This window comes from Oncorhynchus tshawytscha, linkage group LG07 (assembly GCF_018296145.1).
Source record: "Oncorhynchus tshawytscha isolate Ot180627B linkage group LG07, Otsh_v2.0, whole genome shotgun sequence".
NCBI classification, from domain to species: domain Eukaryota; kingdom Metazoa; phylum Chordata; class Actinopteri; order Salmoniformes; family Salmonidae; genus Oncorhynchus; species Oncorhynchus tshawytscha.
This window is the reverse complement of record NC_056435.1, coordinates 9,087,973-9,111,093: the sequence shown is the minus strand read 5'-3', so window position 1 is coordinate 9,111,093 and position 23,121 is coordinate 9,087,973. Positions and strand designations below refer to the sequence as shown.

Sequence of the window (23,121 nt, the reverse complement as noted above, 5' to 3'; positions counted from 1 at the left end):
AACTGCGTTGGGTATATCATCCTATGTTAGGTTCTACTACCCGTATTCGGGTATAGAACTGCGTTGGGTATATCATCCTATGTTAGGTTCTACTACCCGTATACGGGTATAGAACTGCGTTGGGTATATCATCCTATGTTAGGTTCTACTACCCGTATTCGGGTATAGAACTGCGTTGGGTATATCATCCTATGTTAGGTTCTACTACCCGTATACGGGTATAGAACTGCGTTGGGTATATCATCCTATGTTAGGTTCTACTACCCGTATACGGGTATAGAACTGCGTTGGGTATATCATCCTATGTTAGGTTCTACTACCCGTATTCGGGTATAGAACTGCGTTGGGTATATCATCCTATGTTAGGTTCTACTACCCGTATACGGGTATAGAACTGCGTTGGGTATATCATCCTATGTTAGGTTCTACTACCCGTATTCGGGTATAGAACCCGTATATCATCCTCGGCGGGTATAGAACTGCGGGTATATCATCCTATGTTAGGTTCTACTACCCGTATATACGGGTATAGAACTGCGTTGGGTATATCATCCTATGTTAGGTTCTACTACCCGTATACGGGTATAGAACTGCGTTGGGTATATCATCCTATGTTAGGTTCTACTACCCGTATTCGGGTATAGAACTGCGTTGGGTATATCATCCTATGTTAGGTTCTACTACCCGTTACGGGTATATCATAGAACTGTATTCGGGTATTGCGTTGGGTATATCATCCTATGTTAGGTTCTACTCTACTACCCATCCTATGTTAGGTTCTTTGGGTATAGAACTGCGTTGGGTATATCATCCTATGTTAGGTTCTACTACCCGTATTCGGGTATAGAACTGCGTTGGGTATATCATCCTATGTTAGGTTCTACTACCCGTATTCGGGTATAGAACTGCATTGGGTATATCATCCTATGTTAGGTTCTACTACCTGTATTCGGGTATAGAACTGCGGTGGGTATATCATCCTATGTTAGGTTCTACTACCCGTATTCGGGTATAGAACTGCATTGGGTATATCATCCTATGTTAGGTTCTACTACCCGTATTTGGGTATAGAACTGCGTTGGGTATATCATCCTATGTTAGGTTCTACTACCCGTATTCGGGTATAGAACTGCGTTGGGTATATCATCCTATGTTAGGTTATACTACCCGTATTTGGGTATAGAACTGCGTTGTGTATGTCATCCTATGTTAGGTTCTACTACCCGTATTCGGGTATAGAACTGCGTTGGGTATATCATCCTATGTTAGGTTCTACTACCCGTATACGGGGATAGAACTGCGTTGGGTCTCTGACTCTCTGACTCTGCCCTGACTGATGCTGACTTGGAGCTTTTCGTTAGTGCTTTTGGCACTAACCACTGCCTGTAAAACGGGAGAAGGGAAAAGGGTTACAATTTTCTCTGGTTCTGCATATGCAATAGGGGTTTGTCTCTCCTGGTGTGGTGTCTGGAGGAGTAGGGGTTTTAACAATGCTTGTGGAAGTCCTATTCATAATAGAACTATGGTTTTAGATCTCTTGGAGGCTATGATGCGGCCCTCTGCTTTGGCTATTGTGTAGGTTGCTGCTCACACTGGGGGGAAAGATTTTGTGAATATGGGTAACGCCATGGCAGATGAGGCTGCTAAATTGGCTACCTCAAATTGTCATAGCCCTCCATGTTCTTCTGTGCTACTGTTGGGAAAGACACCGATGATTTGGCATCTGAACAGGCTTTGGATGTTGGTCCTCATTTGGTGTGGCAACAGCGGGGTTGTAAACTTGACCCCGTTTCTAAGGCTTGGAGACGGACTCTGTCTGGCGGACCATGTCTGCTTGCTTGTCTTGTCTCCTTTGTTTGCCAAGTGGCCCATGGTGTGGCCCATTTGTCAAGGGGGGATATGATGGATGCAATTTCTTTGGATTGGTTTTGTCCAAATTTGACTCAGCATGTGAAACAGTTTCTGTTTCGATGTGATACATTCAATTTAACATTGCCAAAGGAGCACCTCTGAAACCAGGTCATTTCCCTACGCTAAGAGGACCATTTGTCCATCTTGCCATGGATTTTATAGATCTTACAGAAAGATAAGAAAGTAAGAGGTACTGTTTAGTCCTTACTGACAGGTTCACTAGGTGGGTGGAGGCATTTCCCACCACACACTGTGATGCTGAGACAGTAGCAAAGCTACTAGTGAGGGAGATAATACCTAGATTTGGTGTTCCTGAGGTTTTATCTGCAGACAATGGTACTCAATTCACTGGTGATGTAGTGAAGCAGGTAGCCATAATGATGGGAGTGGACCAGAAGTTTGTGTCCATCTACCACCCCCAGAGTAATGGGGTCGTGGAGAGAGCTAACCAATCCATTAAACAAGGATTAGCTAAGACATGCCACTCCACCAAGAAATCTTGGGTGGATTGTGTACCACTGGTGTTAATGAAAATGCCCAGTTGTGTTAATAAAGGCCTGGGTGTACACCACATGAAATGTTGACAGGAAGACACATGAATGTTCCCGCACACAGACCCATGACTGACAGACACATAGACCTCACTCTAGCTGAAGTAGAACACTTGGAGTACATGAGAGCGAACTACTATTGTCAGATCTCTCCACTCTCACACTAGGAAAGCTCAGGAGGTACCAGGTGAGGACCCCGACTACCTGCCTGTGGAGGTTGGAGACTGGGTCAAAATCCGGGTCCACAAGAGAAAATGGGACCAGCCAAGATGGATGGGGCATTTCAAGGTAGCCATGGCAACACCAATGTCGGTCAGAGTTCAGGAAAGGTCCGGCTGACACCACCTGCCCCACTGCCAGAAGGTGCTCAGCCCACAGGAGATGATGGAGCCAGATACAGCCTGAAACAAGAGGCAGAAGCAGATGTGAGTCGAGACCAAAGACTTGAAAAAGATAAAGGGCAAGACCAAAGCCCTGAAGAACCAACTGTTTTACATGATCAGCAAGGTTATGTTGTAAATAAACAAACCCTTAGGGGGTATAAGAGAGGGAAGACGACAGCATGTGGTCGTTGGTGGTTGACTGTGTTGGCTCTATCCACACTACTTGTTGTGTGGGTGAACGCGTGGGTAAAGTTTGTTTGAGACTTCGGTATAAAAGTGTCCCCAAACGGGACTGCGGTATTAATTTTGACGAATGCGTAATGCTACTTCCTGACTACTCTGATAACATGACCAACATTCTGCTTGATATGTCTAAGCTCTCTAATATTCTCAGCCCCAGTGACGATGATGTTCTGACCAGGATGGGAAAATGGTTCACTGGGAAATTTGGAAATGTTATGTGACAGGCTTGAATGGGTATCTAATCATTTGTAGTTCCTGTGTTGATAGACTTTTTCTGTGTTTAGATTTTTGTTGTCTTGGTAAATGGGTTGTAAAGAAGACCATGCCTGGTTTAATGGTATTGGCTTTACCTGCCTCCTATGATGAATACTACGATGCCACTGGTGTTGACCCCAACTACGACCCTCCTGCTTGCCCAACTGACCCAGAGGATGATTTCTATACTACCTATATGTGAATGGTTAAAAGTTCCAGATGTTTAACGTCAATTTCTGTACTAGGTTATAAAAGTCTAGGTAGCCTCAAAGGGGGGAATGTTGGGGGTTACCCTGGGGGTCGGGTGTGGGGCTACACCAGTGCCATGGTTACTGTATACAATTGAAGTCGGAAGTTTACATACACTTAGTTGGAGTCATTAAAACTCCTTTTTCAACCACTACTATAGTTGGCAAGTCGGTTAGGCAAGTCGGTTAGGACATCTACTTTTTCCAAAAATTGTTTACAGACAGATTATTTCACTTATAACTGAATCCCAATTCCAGTCGGTCAGAAGTTTACATACACTAAGTTGATTGTGCCTTTAAACAGCTTGGAAAATTCCAGAAAATTATGTCATGGCTGTAGAAGCTTCTGATAATTGACATAATTTGAGTCAATTGGAGGTGTACCTGTGGATGTATTTCAAGGCCTACCTTCAAACTCAGTGCCTCTTTGCTTGACATCATGGGAAAATCAAAAGAAAACAGCCAAGACCTCAGAAAATAAATTGTAGATTTCCACAAGTCTGGTTCATCCTTGGGATCAATTTCCAAATGCCTGAAGGTACCACGTTCATCTGTACAAACAATAGTACGCAAATATAAACACCATGGGACCACGCAGCCGTCATACCACTCAGGGAGGAGACGCGTTCTGTCTCCTAGAGATGAACGTACTTTGGTGCGAAAAGTGCAAATCAATCCCAGAACAACAGCAAAGGACCTTGTGAAAAGTATCTATATCCACAGTAAAACAAGTTCTATATCAACATGGTGTTTTTTGTAATGATTTAAGTGACCATTGTGCTGTTGCTGCTGTTAGAAATACTAAGGTTCCTAAGACAAACCCACGTTTTATTCGTAAGAGAAATTTGAAGTGTTTTAATGAGCAGGCTTTCATTCATGATTTGTTTTATTTTGACTGGAGTTAGATTGAGCTTATCCCTGATGTGGAAACTGCCTGGAAATTCTTTCATGATGGTTTTTTCCAAATAGTAAACAAACATGCCCCATTCCGCAGGTACAGGGTTAAAGGGCGGGATAATCCATGGTTTTCTTCTGAGCTGTCTTGTATTATTCACGACCGTAATCTAGCCTGGGCTATAGGCAAGGAAATCATGTTCTGATGCTGATTGGCTTATTTTAGGCAGTTACCAAACAAGTGTTACTTTCTTCTCAGGAAGGCCAAGTCTGAATATTTTATGTCTGTTACCACTGATATCCTGAATGACCCTAGAAAGTTTTGGAGGGCTATTAAGTCTATGTCTGGTAAAGGTAATGTTAATGAATTACCGTCATGTGTTTTGAAGTTTTGTGTTTTATATGACAAAACTGAAATGCTGAATTGTTTCAATGAGCACTTTGTGTCATCTGGTAGGCTGTTTGATTCAGTGTCCTCTGTCTCTGTACAACCCTGTGTGGATGAACCAGTGAGAGCTGGTCAAACCTTTAGCTTTTTGCCATTCTCAGTGCAGGTGGTACATAAAGCCCTGAAATACTTAGATCAGAGAAAGCCTGCAGGTCCTGATCTTTTGGATCCCTGCTTTTTAAATCTGGAAGCTGATTTCATAGCTGAACCACTTACATCTCTGTTCAGTCTAACCCTGGAATGTAATGAAATTCCAAAGATCTGGAAATTAGCATTTGTCCTACCTCTTTTAGAAGGGGGAGATCCAACTCTTTTAAATAATTATAGGCCAATCTCAAAGCTGTCACCCCTGGTAAAAATACTTGAAACCCTTGTAAGTGAACAGCTAAAATAGTAAATAAAAACAAACTCTATTTTATCAATGTACCAATCGGGTTTCAGGAAAAAGCATAGCACAATTACAGCAGCCATGGAGGTTTTAAATGATATCACTGAAGCCCTTGACAAAAAACAGCACTGTGTCTCACTTTTTATTGATCTCTCTAAGGCTTTTGATACAGTTGATCATGCTATACTAAGGTAGAGATTGTCGATTGTAGGTCTTTCGGAGCATGGAGTTGCATGGTTTGCTAACTATCTGTCTGATAGAACTCAGTGCACTCAATTTGATGGGCTTATGTCTGTTAAATTGTCTGTCTTTAATGGTGTGCCCCAAGGCTCTGTACTTGGTCCTCTCTTATTCACTATTTATATGAATGATTTAGACAAAAATGTCCAAAATGCACAACTTCATTTTTATACTGATGATACTGTTATTTACTGTTGTGCCTCGTCTCTTACAAAAGCTTTCCAGAACTTGCAAACTGCTTTTTATACTGTTCAACATACCTTGTGTCAATTGAAGCTTATCCTCAATACTGACAAAACTAAACTAATGGTGTTTCCTAATGCAAGAAATAGACCTCTGAACCTTTCACCTATTACTACCTGTCAGGGCAAGGACATTGAGGTTGTAACCTCATATAAATATCTTGGAATCTAGTAAATTGCCTTTAGTAGACTATGGGGATATTTTATATATGAATGCTTCCGAAAAGGGGGAGACTTGCAAGCCGAAGAACCCCATCCCAATCGCGAAGCACGGGGGTGGCAGCATCATGTTGTGGGGGTGCTTTGCTGCAGGAGGGACTGGTGCACTTCACAAAATAGATAGCATCATGAGAAAATTATGTGGATATATTTTAGCAACATCTCAAGACATCAGTCAGGAAGTTAAAGCTTGGTCGCAAATGGGTCTTCCAAATGGACAATGACCCCAAGCATACTTCCAAAGTTGTGGCAAAATGGCTTAAGGACAACAAAGTCAAGGGATTGGAGTGGTCATCACAAAGCCCTGACCTCAATCCCATAGAAAATTTGTGGGCAGAACAGAAAAAGTGTGTGCGAGCAAGGAGGCCTACAAACCTGACTCAGTTACACCAGCTCTGTCAGGACGAATGGGACAAAATTCCCCCAAATTATTGTGCGAAGCTCCGTGAAACGTTTCACCCAAGTTTAACAATTTAAAGGCAATGCTACCAAATACTAATTGAGTGTATTTAAACATCTGACCCACTGGGAATGTGATGAAAGAAATAAAAGCTGAAATAAATCATTCTCTCTACTATTATTCTGACATTTCACATTCTTAAAATAAAGTGGTGATCCTAACTGACCTAAAACAGGGAATTTTTACTAGGATTAAATGTCAGGAATTGTGGAAAACTGAGTTTAAACGTATTTGGCTAAGGTGTATGTAAACTTCCGACTTCAACAGTATATGTGATAACCTCTGTATGCTAGCAACAAGCAATGATGGAAAAGTACTGGGTAAATGGACATGTGCTGCTTTAGTTCTCAGGCTGAGAATTTCCTGCAGCTGCAGATAAGTCACGCGGGCTCAAGGCCAAGATAGTTGAGTGAAAAACCAGAGTCTAGACATGTTTTTCTCATTTTAGATACTTTGCATGTAATCCAATGCAACAATGTTAAGATATGATTGACGGTAGGTTGTATAAAGAGTGTTGTCTCCTGTTTCGCCACACAGATGTTTACTATAGACTACTGAGGTACTCTGTATGTGAATCTCTGTTTGCAATTGCATTTTATTACTAAAGAGTTTTATACCAAGGTTTCTGTGTTTGTGTCATCTATCTGGAAGACTGATTGTTAAAGGAAACTTACACCCCACCCCATGCAAAGGACCACCCAACACTAGACAGTGCATTCGGAAAGTATTCAGACCCCTTGACTTGTTCCATATTTTGTTACGTTACAGCCTTATTCTAAAATGGATTCAATTGTTTTTTTCTCCTCATCAATCTACATACAATTACCCATAATGACAAAGCAAAAACAGGTTTTTAGAGATTTTTGCTAATTTGTTGAAAACAAAAAACAGATATCACATTTACATAAGTATACAGACCCTTTACTCAGTACTTTATTGAAGCACATTTGGCAGTGATTACAGCCTCGAGCCTTCTTGGGTATGACACTACACGCTTGGCACACCTGTATTTGGGGAGTTTCTCCTATTCTTCTCTGCAGATCCTCTCAAGCTCTGTCAGGATGGATCGGGAGCATTGCTGCACAGCTATTTTCACGTCTCTCCAGTGATGTTCGATCGGGTTCAAATCCGGGCTCTGGCTGGACCACTCAAGGACATTCAGAGACTTGTCCTGAAACCCCTCCTGCATTGTCTTGGCTGTGTGCTTAAGGTCGTTGTCCTGTTGGAAGGTGTATCTTCGCCCCAGTCTGTATCCCAGTCCCTGCCACTGGAAAACACCCCCACAGCATGATACTGCCACCACCATGCTTCACCGTAGGGATGGTGCCAGGTTTCCACCAGACGTGATGCTGCCACCACCATGCTTCACCGTAGGGATTCTGCCAGGTTTCCTACAGACGGGACACTTGGCATTCAGGCCAAAGTGTTGAATCTTGGTTTCAACAGACCAGAGAATCTTGTTTATTATGGTCTGAGAGTCCTGTAGGTGCCTTTTGTCAAACTCCAAGCGGCCTGTCATGTGCTTTTTATTGAGGAGTGGCTTCTGTCTGGCCACTCTACCATAAAGGCCTGATTGGTGTAGTGCTGCAGATATGGTTGTTCTTCTGGAAGGTTCTTCCACAGAGGAACTCTAGAGCTCTGTCAGAGTGACCATCGGGTTCTTGGTCACCTCCCGATTGCTCAGTTTGGCCAGGCAGCCAGCTCTAGGAAGAGTCTTGGTGGTTCCAAACTTCTTCCATTTATTTTTTATTTTATTTTTACCTTTATTTAACTAGGCAAGTCAGATAAGAACAAATTCTTATTTTCAATGATGGCCTAGGAACAGTGGGTTAACTGCCTGTTCAGGGGCAGAACAACAGATTTGTACCTTGTCAGCTCGGGGGTTTGAACTTGCAGTTCAACCCCCTTCCGGTTACTAGTCCAACGCTCTAACCACTAGGCTCTGCTGCCGCCACATTGAAGAATGATGGAGGCCAATGTGTTCTTGGGTGTCCTTCAATGTCCTTCAATGCTGCAGAAATGTTTCAGTACCCTTCCCCAGATGTCTGCCTCGATACAATCCTGTCTTGGAGTCCTTCAACCTCATGGCTTTGTTTTTGCTCTGACATGCACTGTCAACATCCACTGTCAACTGTGGGACATGTGTGCCTTTCCAAATCATGTCCAATCAATTGAAATTACCACAGGTGGACTCCAATCAAGTTGTAAAAACATCTGAACGATGATCAATGGAAACCGATATCAAGTCTCATAGCAAAGGGTCTGAATATTTATATAAATAAGGTATTTATGTATTTTTTATATATGTATGCATTTGTAAACATTTCTTAAAACCTGTTTTCGCTTTGTCATTATGGGGTATTGTGTATAGATTGCTGAGGATTTTTATTTATTTAATCAATTTAAAAAATAAGGCTGTAACATAACAAAATGCGGAAAAAGTCATCGGGTCGGAATACTTTATGAAGGCACTGTATAATAATATATTCCATTTGGCAGACAGGTTTATCCAAAGCGACTAACAGTAACGGGTGCATACATTTGAATTGCACCCACTTCTGGCATTGCAAGAGCCATGCTCTTCCAACTGAGCTACAGAGGAGCAGATACTGAAGCAGTTGTAACGCACTCAAACATGGAAATATGGTCACGAATATCTCAACAGGAGACTTACTGCCACTATGTGGTGTAATTTGGAATAGCATGGTGGACGGCAGGAAATTAGAACGAAAACGGAACATTTTCCGATAAAAAGACTGATTTCATCATGTTTCATTCACAAGAAAAAATAATTGATTTATTTATTATGCAGTGCTAGAAAGAAACCCTTTTGCTCACCATCCTCATTTTCAAATTGTTTTCTAATACACGCTAAAACACACAAAACAACGGACTTTGAAACCCACAGCTGCACGCAACAATGGCTTCATTGGCTCTGTCGGTATACAGCAGGCGGTGGTGCTGATTTAGGACTGTGTGAGATCATATGAAAAAATCTTGCAAGTATGATCTCACAATAACTTCACTGTGCAACCACCAACCACAACCAAACTCTGACACCTCTTTGCCTCTTCCTCCCAAGGCCTCTATCCCTCCTCTCTCTTGTTTTATTTTCTTCTGATGACAGGATGCTAAGATACTCATTAAAATTCCTGCCTTTACGATCTTCTGGCACAAGAACAAGGCGAATGTCACTTGGCACTTGTGAACAAACCTTTAAAAACAGGCATGGACACAGAGTGCACTGCTATGGCCTCCATGAGTTCTAAAATTTGCCCGGTGGGTTGTAGAATGCGCCGATCTTTACCATGATGGATGGGGTTACTTAGAATAAATTGTATTTGATTTAAAATGTTCTGCACTGTAAACCTGGAAGCTACGGGGGCTCTAAATGCCTAAGGAAGGCCTGTTGATAGCTCTCTAAATGCCTAAGGAAGGCCTGTTGATAGCTCTCTAAATGCCTAAGGAAGGCCTGTTGATAGCTCTCTAAATGTCTTTGTCCTTGCAAGTTATCCATTGCTCCACTAGATGTCGTTATTTTATATGAAATGACCATATTCAGTCTTGCTACTGGACTATTGGTTAAATACAACACAGTTATGTTCTATTGGTGTCTCACCACACACATTATTAATATATGAACACATTTTTAACGACTGAGTTATGAAGTGACAGACCGTAGGCCTACCTATATGCTTGTATTGAAACACTAACTGAATTTTAAACCGGAACTAGTCTGAATGGTTAGAAAGGAAAAGGGCCGGTGCTGTACTGTCTGCAACAATCACGGCAATGACTGGAAGAGGACCTTTCAAAATGTGTCAATCACCACCAGGCCTGTACACAACGAATACAGTTCTGCCATGTAAATAAAACGTTTCAATGGTCTAAGAAGCAATGGACATCATTCATTTTTTTTTGTTAGAATCAATTCTAGAAATGAAATAAACCTATATTCTACAAATGTCCAAAATCGTTAGTTCGATTGATTAATAACCGCGCAACGAAAAGAATAATCCAAACACAGGTGCTCTAGAGATTTGGGCTAGACAACAGGCCGTGGATTGATATGATTGTCCAAATGAATACATTATTAATCAATTAGAGTAAGATTAAATACCTATAGCATACATTAGGGTAATTAGCTTGTTATGGCAGATTTGGTTTCTTGGCTCCAATACACCAAATAGGCATTAATGATCATATTTGTTATAGTTTATGTAATTCATTTAATAAATCGTTAAATTGGGCTACACACGTTTCAGTGTCTGCACTTCAAGGTAATAAGAAGGGCTGGAATTCGCGTGGCAAGGACGTTGATTGTTTACTATTGAGGGTAAATAAATTGCATACATTTCAGCTCACAGAATGACTCCAGTTTATTCATTTATCTAAATGTAATGTTATTATTATGCAATTATTTCTTAATGTTAAGGCCTATCTACACATACCATATCCTACACATACAAACCAGTCTAATATGTTTTAAATAAAACATTATAATTAAAACATGTCTATTTTAATTGGCTGAGACAGTAACATCGTATGGGGAGCTTGGATACAGGTCAATCACCTAATATTAAACAATGGTGAAACTTTACACAACTGTTCCCTAAACCTTGAGCCTTAGTTGGTTTGGCTAGACCGGCCCATCTGGTACAGCAAATGGAAATACTCACCGGAGAGCTAGAGAGGAGTGAGAGAAGAGAGAGAGGAGAGAGAGAATGAGGGGGACCAGATTGAAAACATATCAGCCTGGCGTCTCAATACCACATTTCTGACGAAGAACGAACCACCCTCAAACCTTTCAGACCTCTTTAGGCTACAAAGTTCGATATCCTGCAATGTTTTGTTAGTAAGGGAGGATCGATTTCAAGAACTTGTTTCGTTATTCTCGGTGATGGATTGTAAAAGTTGAGACGACGCACATAAACTCTACGGTGAACTTTATGAGAAGTTGGGAAGAGGAATGTAGTTAGTCTTGATCGTGTTTAGGCTACTAGAATATACTTTATGGATTTCATCCTTGCATTGGAAGGAGTTTGTTACTTCTTGCTTTTTGACGGAGAAAGTTAGACCTAACGGTAATCTTCGATAGCGTTGCTGAAACTTGTACAGAACTAGTGGACAAACAGAACGGAGGGAAACGCACCGGGTCAGACTCGGACCATACCGACCACAGGCATCACCACTGAGGTAGGTGGACTGGACATGCATGTGATGATGAACTCTGGAAATCATCGTTCTTATTCATTATTAGAAGATTATTCTTATTATGAATAGGCTAGTAAATCATTTTAGTGCACATCTGAAATTGTTACTTTGAATTGCCTAAAATAGTATTTAAACGTAACCTTTTAAAATAGCGTTTTTTTTAATATTTAAAATATTATTTTTTTAACTTTAAAAAATGTATTATATACCCATTGATTCTTGAAGAATATAACTTATAAATGCCTTATGAGTTTAGTTCAACTGTCGTACCCCATCATAACCCCAAATATAAGCTTGTTTTAGTCCAATATTTGTAAATGTAACGAACGCTGTAAAACCTCAAAACATGGTTAAAACTATCATTTCGATACCATGGAGGGCCAGTCCTTGCATCCATAGCTATGCATATGAATTTGAGAGTGGTTACATTTCTCCAGGCCCATCCCTCAGCTTTGTACCAAAACAGAGGCTGGATGTTCGCTTTCTTATTGTTCCAATTAAGGATTCTAGGTTTAACTTGAGCTTTCGTGAGTTTAGGCTGCTTGAATGAAAGAGACCCTTCCTAAATCCCCTCAATCTGAAAGGTATCCAACTCGCAAAAAGTTAGTGTGTTTGCTACTGAGAGTCATTAGCAGTCACACCCAATGCAGGAAAATGTACATTGCTGTGCATTTCAATGGCTGCAATTAATATGCATTGTTAATGTTTCCCTGGTGTGTTATTAATGTGTGAATAAATTACAATCAAAACATGAAACAACATTTGAAGATGTATTTGCTAATAGTCATCTTTATTTGAGAGAAAATAAGCTGGGGTGGTTGTTAGTAGAGATAAGCATTATAATCAAAATGTACGAAGATGAGTAATATCAAAAAAGATTCTAAATAAATCAATACCGTCCTCTACTATGTTACCACTCTCTGTTTCCAAACAGAGTTGGTTCTGGCCTGGGACGTCTGTGTGTTTTTATGTGAATGGCCCGTTGGTTGGTTTAGTTCATTTGCATTAGAAAAAAGTTTTAGTGCATTTTCTATTGTGCAGGATGAAGAGTTCCAGCAGTCAGGCTGCGAAGAGTTGAAAAGGTTTAAAGAAATGATGGGCCTTTCACATTATTCAAAGGGGACTGAGGCTTGGTGCTGCGGTCATCAACCTACCCCCACTTTCATCTCAGCCTCTCAAATGGCATCCTATCCAGCCCTGGTCAAAAGCAGTGTACTATATTGGGAATATGGTGTCATTTGGGACGTAGGCACTCACCAAGCAGAGCCATTCTGCAGCCGTTTTCACACCGCTGGCCCACTCCACGAATGCCTTTTCTGCTAGCTTTTCTCTTCTCCAGAGAACGCAGACAAAAAGAGAAGGACTTCCTGGTGTCTTAAGTGTTTGAAAAAGTGGAATAGAAGTTGAGTCTGGTATTCAGGAGAGAGAGAGAGGAGCAGGGGAGATGCCTGGATGAAAAGTGAGTCAAACTCCCCACTGAGAGGATTGAAAAGTATCTTATCCCCCATAAACAAGAACACAGCACCAATTAAGCTACCTGGCCTAGGAAGTCGTTCAGGCAGGGGAAAGGAAATGCCACTGGCTAAACACTAGAAATAACAGGTTGGTTAAGGCTTAAACCATTGGCATTACCATGTAGTGAAATACACTTTCTATTGGATGCTATCTTATTCTTATTTCTGCCTGTTTGAAAATATGAGAAATTAGTATGAGATACCTACAGTATACACGGTTATCTTTAATTGTATTCACATTTTTTACGTTATCTGATGTCCAACTGTTATGAAGTGTCCATTTACAATCAAACTACACTTAATCACGTCACATGACTAACCCCTTCCTTCCCTCTCTCAAATCAAATCAAATTATATTTGTCACATGCTTCGTAAACAACAGGTGTAGACTAACAATGGACTACTTATTCTCTCTCTCTCTCTCTCTTTCTCTTTCTCTTTCTCTGTCTTTCTCTCTCTCTCTTTCTCTCTCTTTCTCTTTCTCTCTCTTTCTCTCTCTTTCTCTCTCTCTCTTTCCCACACAGAAAAGAGCAGTAATTGCTGCCATACCCTCCAGAAAACGAATATTTTGGTTTGTTCAGAGAGGCCCCTGACCACAGCAGTCTGCCCTGGAGGCTGTGCGTGCGTGCGTTCTGTGTGCACGCGTGCTATGGCTCTATCGATAAAGGCAGCATTAACTGTCTCTGTCCTAAGGGGACGACACTGGAACCACTAGAAAACAGTGGCTCACCTCACATATTTCTTATGGAATAGTCCTTATGGATTACATCATGTGAAGTGAGTCAATTTTGTCAGGTTGCTTAGCTTGACGTTTTTCAGAGGAAAAACTATGACCGTAAAGTTTGAGACGGTCACTGTTAATACCATGAATTTTCACCTTTGTGTAAACGGTGTTCTACAGTTATCCAGCTTGGCTGTTTCTACAGCTTTGGCTCAGACAAAGACGTGAACATTGTTGCACTATTCCTCTCAACACCACATCACATCTGGCTCAGGTCAAACCAAATGCTATCTTTGGAGAGAATTGGAATATTAATCAAACGTTGTTAATTCCATTGTTTAACTTCGCCTCCATCAACTATTTATCTGCTCGTTACACTACCTTGTCTAATATAAGTTTTGTTTAATTTGCAAAAATGTTAACAAAAAAAGAGGGCAATATCCCAGCCAGCACATAACGTTCTGAGAACCATATGTTTGTTAGAGCTTGGTGAGCGTGTGGTTGTCCTATGGTTATTTTGCATACAACCTTCCCACAATGTTCTGGGAATGGTGCAGGGTACCCAGCTAGCGCATAACATTCATGATTCTTAGGTGTGAATTTCAGGACTTCAGCATAACCTTTCTTACACGTTTCCTCGTGGTTCTATTTAAGCAATGTTCTCAAATTGTTCCGAGAGCGTTCCTCTGCGCCATTTTGAGTAATTCAGCATAACGTTTTCTATAGGTTTCGTCATGGTTCTATTTAAAGCCATGGTCTCAGAACATTTCATAAAACGTTCCATTAAAACCACAAGAAAACAGTATCATTCAAAGAACGTTGTAAGAATGTTGTTTAAAAAACATATACTTTCCGTTCTCAGAGTAAACAAATCGCTCTCTATGCTCTATTTTGTTAAGTGTGTTCAGGGGTGTTGGCCACGCCCACTAATTGGCCACACCTGGTCCTAATAAGTGCTTTGTTTCCTTTGAAATGAGGTCTGTTTGAACAGACAAAAATGACCAGCTCTGTATGAGTAAAAAAAAACGCATGGCATGCAAGCTGAAGATTATAGGTTGGAATCCCCCTGAAATCTCCCACAATGAAAAATAAATGTGTTTGCATGAATGCCTAAGCAAATTAATTTCTGTCGGAGTGCAAAACTGTTAACTCAAGCTAGCAGTATTTTTAGGTCTTATTGAAACATGTTCTAAGAACATTAAATCATTATTCAAATAAACTATAATATTAGTTCTCTGAACATTAATAAAACCTCAGAGGAAAACTTTCAGGGAACCACAGTAAAACGTTCTTACCTCCCTGCAACCTAAAAATGAACTTTCCCAGAACAGGCCATATTTTTATTTCCGTTCTCAGAACGTTTGAAATACTTTCCCTTTTACCAGTCAGGAAACGTATGGCTTCATTCCCAGAATCAATGGGAAACCTAAAATGTACGTTCCCACAACTTCCAAGGAATCAGATGTGCTATCTGGGATTTATCTTGTATTATAAGACCATCTTAACAATATATTACAATTGCAGCTTTAAGGGGCTCAGCTCAACCACTGTGTTTGAGGATATCTACAGGTCATATTTATTTCATTTATTTAGATCAAACAAACAGTGAGTTGTGTTTGCTCTCTCAGCACTCCACAGGAGCAGGGTCAGAGGTCAACGACACAGAGCTCAACTCCTGAATCAGTTTGGTCTCACAGCTAGACTGCCTCTATTATTCTCTCTCTCTCTCTCTCTCTCATCTTTGTTTTTACATAATCTAGATTGTAATTGTTATTCATCAATCCCAACCAGTTGTACCCCTCATAATAAGATACTGTATCATATGCAGAAAAATCTATTTTAACGCAAATGCAATTATACATGATGAAAACAGAGCTCCATTTCATGCAATGGCATCACAGTTTACCAACACATGACAAGACATTACACACAGACCAAGATACATCACACACGCACGCCCAGACTCGTAAGCACACACACACACACACACACACACACACACACACACACACACACACACACACACACACACACACACACACACACACACACACACACACACACACACACACACACACACACACACACACACACACATACCAAGAGACATGAGAAATCAAAGGTCCGGACCAGAGGGCCACAGGAGACATGGGCCTCTCTCCTCCTCTGCTCCTCGTCCTCAGTGCTGTATTTAATGTAGTATGGCTCTGCTTTGATTCACCAGCTAATTAATTCCTGAAGGGACGCTATAGCCCTGACGATGTCTTCTGACTCTTTTTGACAGCAACAGTGTGTGTGTGTGTGTGTGTGTGCGTGATATCAGTAATAGAAATGTCCTCGTGCAGTGAAAAGAAGTAAACAGTATCAACAACACCAACCATTTCAAATGCAGCCCAAAACCAGTGACGGGTGCCAGGGAATCAGTGGACTTTGAATGGTGTCAGAGGGTAAGGGGTCGTTTTGATTTCGCATAAAGAAATGCCTTCATGATTTGGCCATGGCAAGGCAAGAAACTTGAGATGTGATAACTTATTTGTCAGCGCTGAATAGCTTCAAAGCAGGCAACCCAAATCCTGCCTGTAGGGGATCTGTATTAGATCAGAGTTAAAATGCTGCCAAGCCACAGACTCCTTACTGACAGTCTAAAGAACCCAGGACAGGGCTTGTCTTACATGTGGTATACACCCAGCCCATGTGTTATCCCTTAGCAATCAATCCCCTTTGCCTTCTTCCCCCCACAAGGCAGCACACTCAGCTCCCAGCTCCTACAATCAGGCGCAGGGTCAGGACATGGTTGGGGCTCTCCGTGGGCCCTCTGAGGCCTCGCTGCTCCCTGTTGAAGGCAAGGACTGCATCCTAAAGGGCGACCTATTCCCTATTTAGTGCACTACTTTTGACCAGGGCCCATAGGGTAGTGCACTATATAGGGAGTAGGGTCCCACTTGGGACGCAACCAAGGACTGACAGAGGCAGTAGTAGTCTTCATCCTGTGGGCCCTCATGCCTTCACATTGAGCAACAGAGCCTCGCTGGGGTCACTGGGCCTTCAACTGTGTCAGTAGCCATTAGTACCGCATGGCTTTAAGGTGAGCTGTGTGGGTTTCACTCTGTTATGCCGCTGTTTGGCAGCTGTGGCTGGTGGACTGGAGAGTGGTTACAGCCAGGGCTTAAGGGTGTTTGAAGAGATCCCTCTGGCTGTGGTGTTTCCCTGTCATGGCGACAGCTTCCTCTGAGCAGGAGCTTACTGGTTGGTTAAGAGGTTAATGTGCTAAATGGGGAGATCAGGGCGTTGCTGACCAGGGTGGCGTTTTGGGGATAAACAGTTACTCACCCTTTTAGAGCCTCAGCTGCCAACAGCAGAGACGACGGAAGGAGTCCAAACTGTGACTAAAACATGAGGTGTGTAACACAGTTTAACACACCATTTGGCATCCGGATGAAAAGGCATAGCGGTTAATAAATGCCCACATGCCATTTCACTGTTGATCAGGGATATGAAGGGCCAGGGTGTAACCCTCGTTGCTCTGGGCAATACACTTAGCGGAGCGAGCCCTGTTTGCTACTGTGAATCTCTTCTTTGCCTGAAGAGGCCTATATCTCTAGCAGACGAGAGAGGAGCAGTCATTTTTTGGGCTGAGTCAGGGTGACAGGCTAAATCCTCTAGTAGGGGATTTCTCTCCTGAAGTGGAGTTGGAGCTGTAAGCCCAATATCTGCCAGGACCTGAAGAGATCACCCACAGGATACTGCACTTACAGGTAGGGGATGGGTTCCTCTCTTCGTCTCGCCTCCTCTCTGCTTCGTCTGTCCACAACAAGCCAACCAACCAATCTCCAGAGAGAGAGAGAGAGAGAGAGAGAGAGAGAGGGAGAGAGAGAGATGCCCCTCAGTCTCACTTCACTAATTGAAGTGAAATAATAATGATATGGATCGGGTGATAGTGAATAGCGTGATTCAGTGTGGATTCCAAGGCTCCGGCCTGCTCTTATGCGGTAGTGGTGCGTGGGTAAAATCACTGTGGACGCCAAGCCAGGATAATTGTGATAATTGCGTTGTTTGCTCTATAACCTGCCTTGCCGCCGTGAAATATAGGCCGAGACTAAATTCAACCACACCTTTGTTTCGTCAGAAAACCGGAGAGTAACCTCTGTCCTGTGTAGTCCACGGTGCATATTGCATGTAACAGACAGTCAGTTACATGACGTACAGCATGGTCAAGCAAGTTAATGTTTCCAACATTTTCGAGACCACTAAACAACTACTGATTTAGAACCACGGGGAGTTACCGCAAGTTGCACAAAAAAACAGGAGCTGCCTCCACTATTCCAGCACCATTACAACATCATCAAATCACCTCTGCTTAGTCTAGTACAGTGACAACTAAAAGATACCAAAAACGATTTAGTCCAATCAACGTAAGCTAAATATGATGTGGCTGTCCATGGTTCTGATTTTTGTGTGTGTGTCTGCGTGCGTTTCTTGCAAGTAGAAAAAACATGTTGACAGGCATCCTCTTTTTTATGTTGAAGGAACGATCTATGACTCTATCATAGAGTACACACTTTTATTTTTTGTTGTCCTAGGCTACCTGGCTAAAATACTTGCTCACTAGCCTAACTCCCTTTTTATGGGCAATGTTAGCTAGTTAATGTTAGCCTTCTACATCTAGCTACATATTGAACTTCCATTCTCTCAGGCCAGGGCCACAATCTATGACTTTATGGTTGGATCAGAATCATTGTTATAATCATTGGCCAGTATGGAGAATTAAGTAAAACCAACCAACCAACCAGCCAATTTTAGCTAGCTAGCTAGCCACCGGACAACAACACAACGAGATGCTACAATTCAAGTTGATTCTGTCAATGATGTATTGCTCTCGATGTGATGTGATTGGAGTGAAGCCAAATCCAAACTGGCTTCCCTTGACACTTTTTTTGGTGAGCCAGGACCATTCACGGTTCAGCTCACTCAGCTCACTCAATTTAGCTCCAAGCCAAATTCTCGCTGGCTTCCCTTGCATTCAATGCTATGGGCAGCAGCAATGTCATACTCTTTTTGACCAGACAGCATCATATAGATGGGCTACACATACAGAGACAGAGGGGCGCTGTTTCTCTCACTCGGATGCTTTCTCCGGTGAGATACATTCAGCCTATTGCATATTGAAGTAACATTATGAAACACAGAGAGACGAACAAATGTTTTCATGGTAAAAGTTTTGGGGATGCCCGAATTCCCTTGGCATCCATGAACACACGCCACTGCTCTTGTGTCAACGATAGCCCTTGTTGTGATGAAACGTTTCTAGGCTAGAGACTCGTCCAGTGACTAAGAGAGGTTCTCAGGAGACCCTTGAATTGTTAGGCACAACAACCTTGTTTAACTTGACATTTTCTGCATACATAACAGTACTCCGAATGGTAAAGATTCTTCGTATTCAAACGCCACACCACAAGTGATCTCCCTACTTGTGCTTATAGTCATAAGCAGTATGTGGGCTGCTTTTACGTGACTACAATTTTTCAGAAGGGGGGGGGGGGCACGTAACCATAAATTCCAGAAAGTGCCCGACGCCTGGGCTTCAGTCCCTTCAGAGAGAGGCTCGGTAGTGGGCCTGACTCTGCTCTGTGATTTTACTGCACTGCTGTGACCTTTCAGTGTTCAGTCACAGTCATTTGTTTGGCCGACAGCTCGCGGTGTAATAACTAAGCGTGGTGATGGTTTGTGGGAAGCTGTAAGTAATACTCTGTGACGTGCCAAACTGCATTCTGCTCCCGGTAAAAGCAGGAGACCAGCACCTGGAATGCAGAGATGTACATTTTTCCCAGACACTGGGAATACCCTTCTCTCTCACGGCAGGCCATTTTGAATCCTAGGACATTTCTTACAAGAATAATACATGTATGTCAGAGTAACTCAGAACTACACCCAGATATTTTTGTTGCTCATAATTAACCATATGATACCATACCAAGATTATTTTTCATACAACTATGTCTCACGGTCTAACGATAATGGCTAATGTTTAGTTCATTTCTGCCCTTGGAATTAAGAGGATGTTCGTGAAAAGAGGATTAGATCAACAAGAGGAAAGTCTCTATTGGTTTAGCTATGAGTGGTTAAAGCTGGCCTTGCATGTTTAAGCTGTGTTTTCTCTACTTGAGTTTGCACACAGGAAGTGGACTGGACAGTGGGTTAACTGGATAACTGTACTCAATCACTTCTCAGTCTCATAGGGATGAGGAACATCTTTCCATTCCTATCTTATTCAGACAGTTTCCTGATTATTACGCTTTAATGACCTGAAACTACAATGACTCATGAGTACCGAGGCCATGTTAAATATATAATAGTTGAAGAGTAGGAACAGAACACAGCGCATTAAATCTTTACCTTTGTAGCTCTAGTAGGGTGTGGTTTCGAGACACATGGGATAGACCCTGTACAAAATTGCAATACCTAAAACAAAACAAAAAAAGCTGGGAAGAGGCTTGAGCTTCTTCTCCTCTCAGAGCTCCTGAAAGGAAAGGAGAGCTGAACCGTATCGGAGGGAACATCAGTTAAAGACCGAGGTTCTAAAACAAACAGGCATTGGTTTCAACACACAGACAGAGGCTGAATGAGAAAAGTAGTTTGAGGAGGAGTTGTTCTTCTGTCATAAATAACCTTTTTTTCTGTTAGGCTTTGCATTGTTCGTTTTCACGGTTAAATGGAACATTGGGTGTCGTCTTTAAAGGTAATGGCGGTTAACTATAGGAGGTAGAAGTTCATTATTCCTCACGGCTGCGTATCTAAATCTACTGCTGGGTTTATTATCATGGTAATTAACCATCTCCTTAGCTACTAAAATAATACTTTAACTTTAATAAATGTATGCTTTACTGTTTCTACCATCAACATATTTAGCTATGACTCTCAGAGATAAGACATTCATATCTTGACACAAAGGCACACACCAAATAACACACTCAGGAACACAATCGTACGCGCGCACGCGCACACACACACACACACACTCACACACACTTGACATGAACTGAATTTCTTGTGCCATTCTTGAGAACCCATTTAGTTTTCACAGACTGAGTCACAAGCAGTTAACAGAGTGAAACAGTTAAACACGCCGAACAGAGAGTGAATTTGTAGGTCTACATTGTTAAAACACAGTTTACTGCCTCTTGAACAAGCTGGGAGGGTTGGCAGGATGTAAAAGCCTGATGGACAGCTTTGTCTACTGTCTTTACTGTTGTGGTGTCTCTTTGAGACAGCCTAGCAGGTGTGGGGGGCCAGGGCCCCTTTTTCTCCACCGACGCTGCTTTGTGGGGAAGGTGGTAAATGTGGCACATGAGACATTCATTCATGTCCCAGTCAGCCAGTCCTTTGGTGTATTTTGGTTTTCCTTAGTTAACATCAGTCAGGCTAGAGTTTTTAGCTGCTCAATCCCCCTTCTGGTCATTCATTACACCCTAGTAATAATATGTGCCATTCACACATTTAGGTGAGGTTGGGATTAGTCTCACGGAGTGTTGAAAGTCTTTTAACTGTCCGTGGATCTTATTGACATGCCCTCCTCATCAGTGTCATGGAACAAGAGAGAGGAGAGCAGACAAGAGCAGACAAGAGTGGAGTGAGCCCTGGTGACCAACAGGAGAGATCAAGCGTGCCCCTGGTCATTTGTTTACCTTGGTTTCCATCGGTCAGTGTGGTGTCTGACAGGTCTGACACCTGTAGTGTCCCATAGCTCTGGCTCTTCTGCCTCCTGTCTCCCGTCCGTCCGGCCAGTCTCCGCCGGGGGAAGATATGACCATGTGTCGCAGCTCTTCAGAGGAGGAGGGACAGTTTTACCGCTCCTCCTCCCCCATCTCCACATACCCCACTTTGCACGTAGTCTGGGCTGGAGGCTAGTCTTATTAGTAAGACACCCATTATGATCTAGATACACTAAGCCCAGACTTTACAACACCTTCAAGGAAAAATGGTTTAGATGGCTGTTTGAGGACGTTGATGACTGTGCTCAGGTCAGTTGATATTATAGTTTGCTACACCTGCTTTACACAATATAGGGTAGATAGATAGATACACTAAGCCCGGGCTTCACAACAGGTTCAAGGAAAATCCTCCCCTATATTGTGTAAAGCACATGTAGCAAACTATAATATCAACTGAACTGAGCCCAGCCTGCAGTCTCAAACAGCCATCAACACGCTCAAACAGCCCCCTAAACGAAGAATGACTTGGCAGGCAGCGCATCGCTTGTTTATCTTTGTTGAACCTAGCCGCTTATCTTTGGTTGCAGTGCAAACATGTAGTGGTTTTGTCCTGAAAGAAATCTAATTTGAGTTGCTGCTTTCTTCCAGGACCCCAGTGATTCGTGCTACGGTTTGCTGTCTCCAAAGGTGGCTTAGCGTAACCTAGCCTGGCTGGCATCAAAGTTGATTTAACTGTGGATCTTTTTATCAGCGCTATTTGAACTGATTGTTCAGCCTCGCTTGCTAAGAATAATACACCCTTATATCTTCAAACGTGTTGAGAAAACACATTGGATCTCTTCAGAGGATGCGGCCTACTGTATAATGTGGCCTACTGGCCTACATATCATTGGCCTACTGTATACATATCATTGGCCTACTGTATACATGTCACGTAATGAAATGATAATGACGATGCCACCCCATGTCGTTTACTTCAGAGCTTATGATGTCCGGAATGGAGACCTCTGCCCCGACGACCACAGAGAAGAAAGGCTCTGGTCTGGATGGAAACGGCTTCACTGACCTCCCGAAGAAACTCTCACCTTCAGCTGTCACCAGAGGTACTGTCCACTTTTCTTCAATGACTTTAAAGAAGGGGGGGGGGGGTTAGTTTGACTGGAAGGATAAGGGTCCATCTCCATTCTTTTGTGCACATCCACTCCAGGTCGGTTTCTCCTGCCGACACAGGTTTTACTGTAAGGTAAAGGGTCTCTGCATCCCTACATACTGTAAGACTGTCACACAAGCCAAAGTCTTACAGAGACTGATAGGGCCGGGGGTAAGGAGGAGGTTTGAGAGAGAACATGCACATGAAATATACATATCAAAGATAAAACGCTGTCTTGGGAGAAGTTGCTCTGGGCTCTAATCGTCCCTGATAAGGCTCTTCCTGTAGCACCTGGAGCAGTCAGAGGTGACTTACAGTAGAGCTGATGGGA

At 42.4% G+C, this 23,121-nt stretch overlaps 1 protein-coding gene across 1 annotated transcript in view; it reads left to right on the top strand.

Annotated features, from left to right (window-relative positions):
• The first annotated feature begins 11,166 nt into the window (after positions 1–11,166).
• The window catches only part of LOC112253874 (zinc finger protein GLI2), a 71,030-nt gene continuing 59,075 nt past the window's right edge, over positions 11,167–23,121 (top strand). Inside the window, exons 1-2 of the mRNA XM_024425935.2 lie at positions 11,167–11,678; positions 22,621–22,743. Coding sequence (XP_024281703.1) covers positions 22,626–22,743 — 118 coding nt within the window. The 5' untranslated portion in view covers positions 11,167–11,678; positions 22,621–22,625. The remainder of the gene's footprint in view (positions 11,679–22,620; positions 22,744–23,121) is intronic.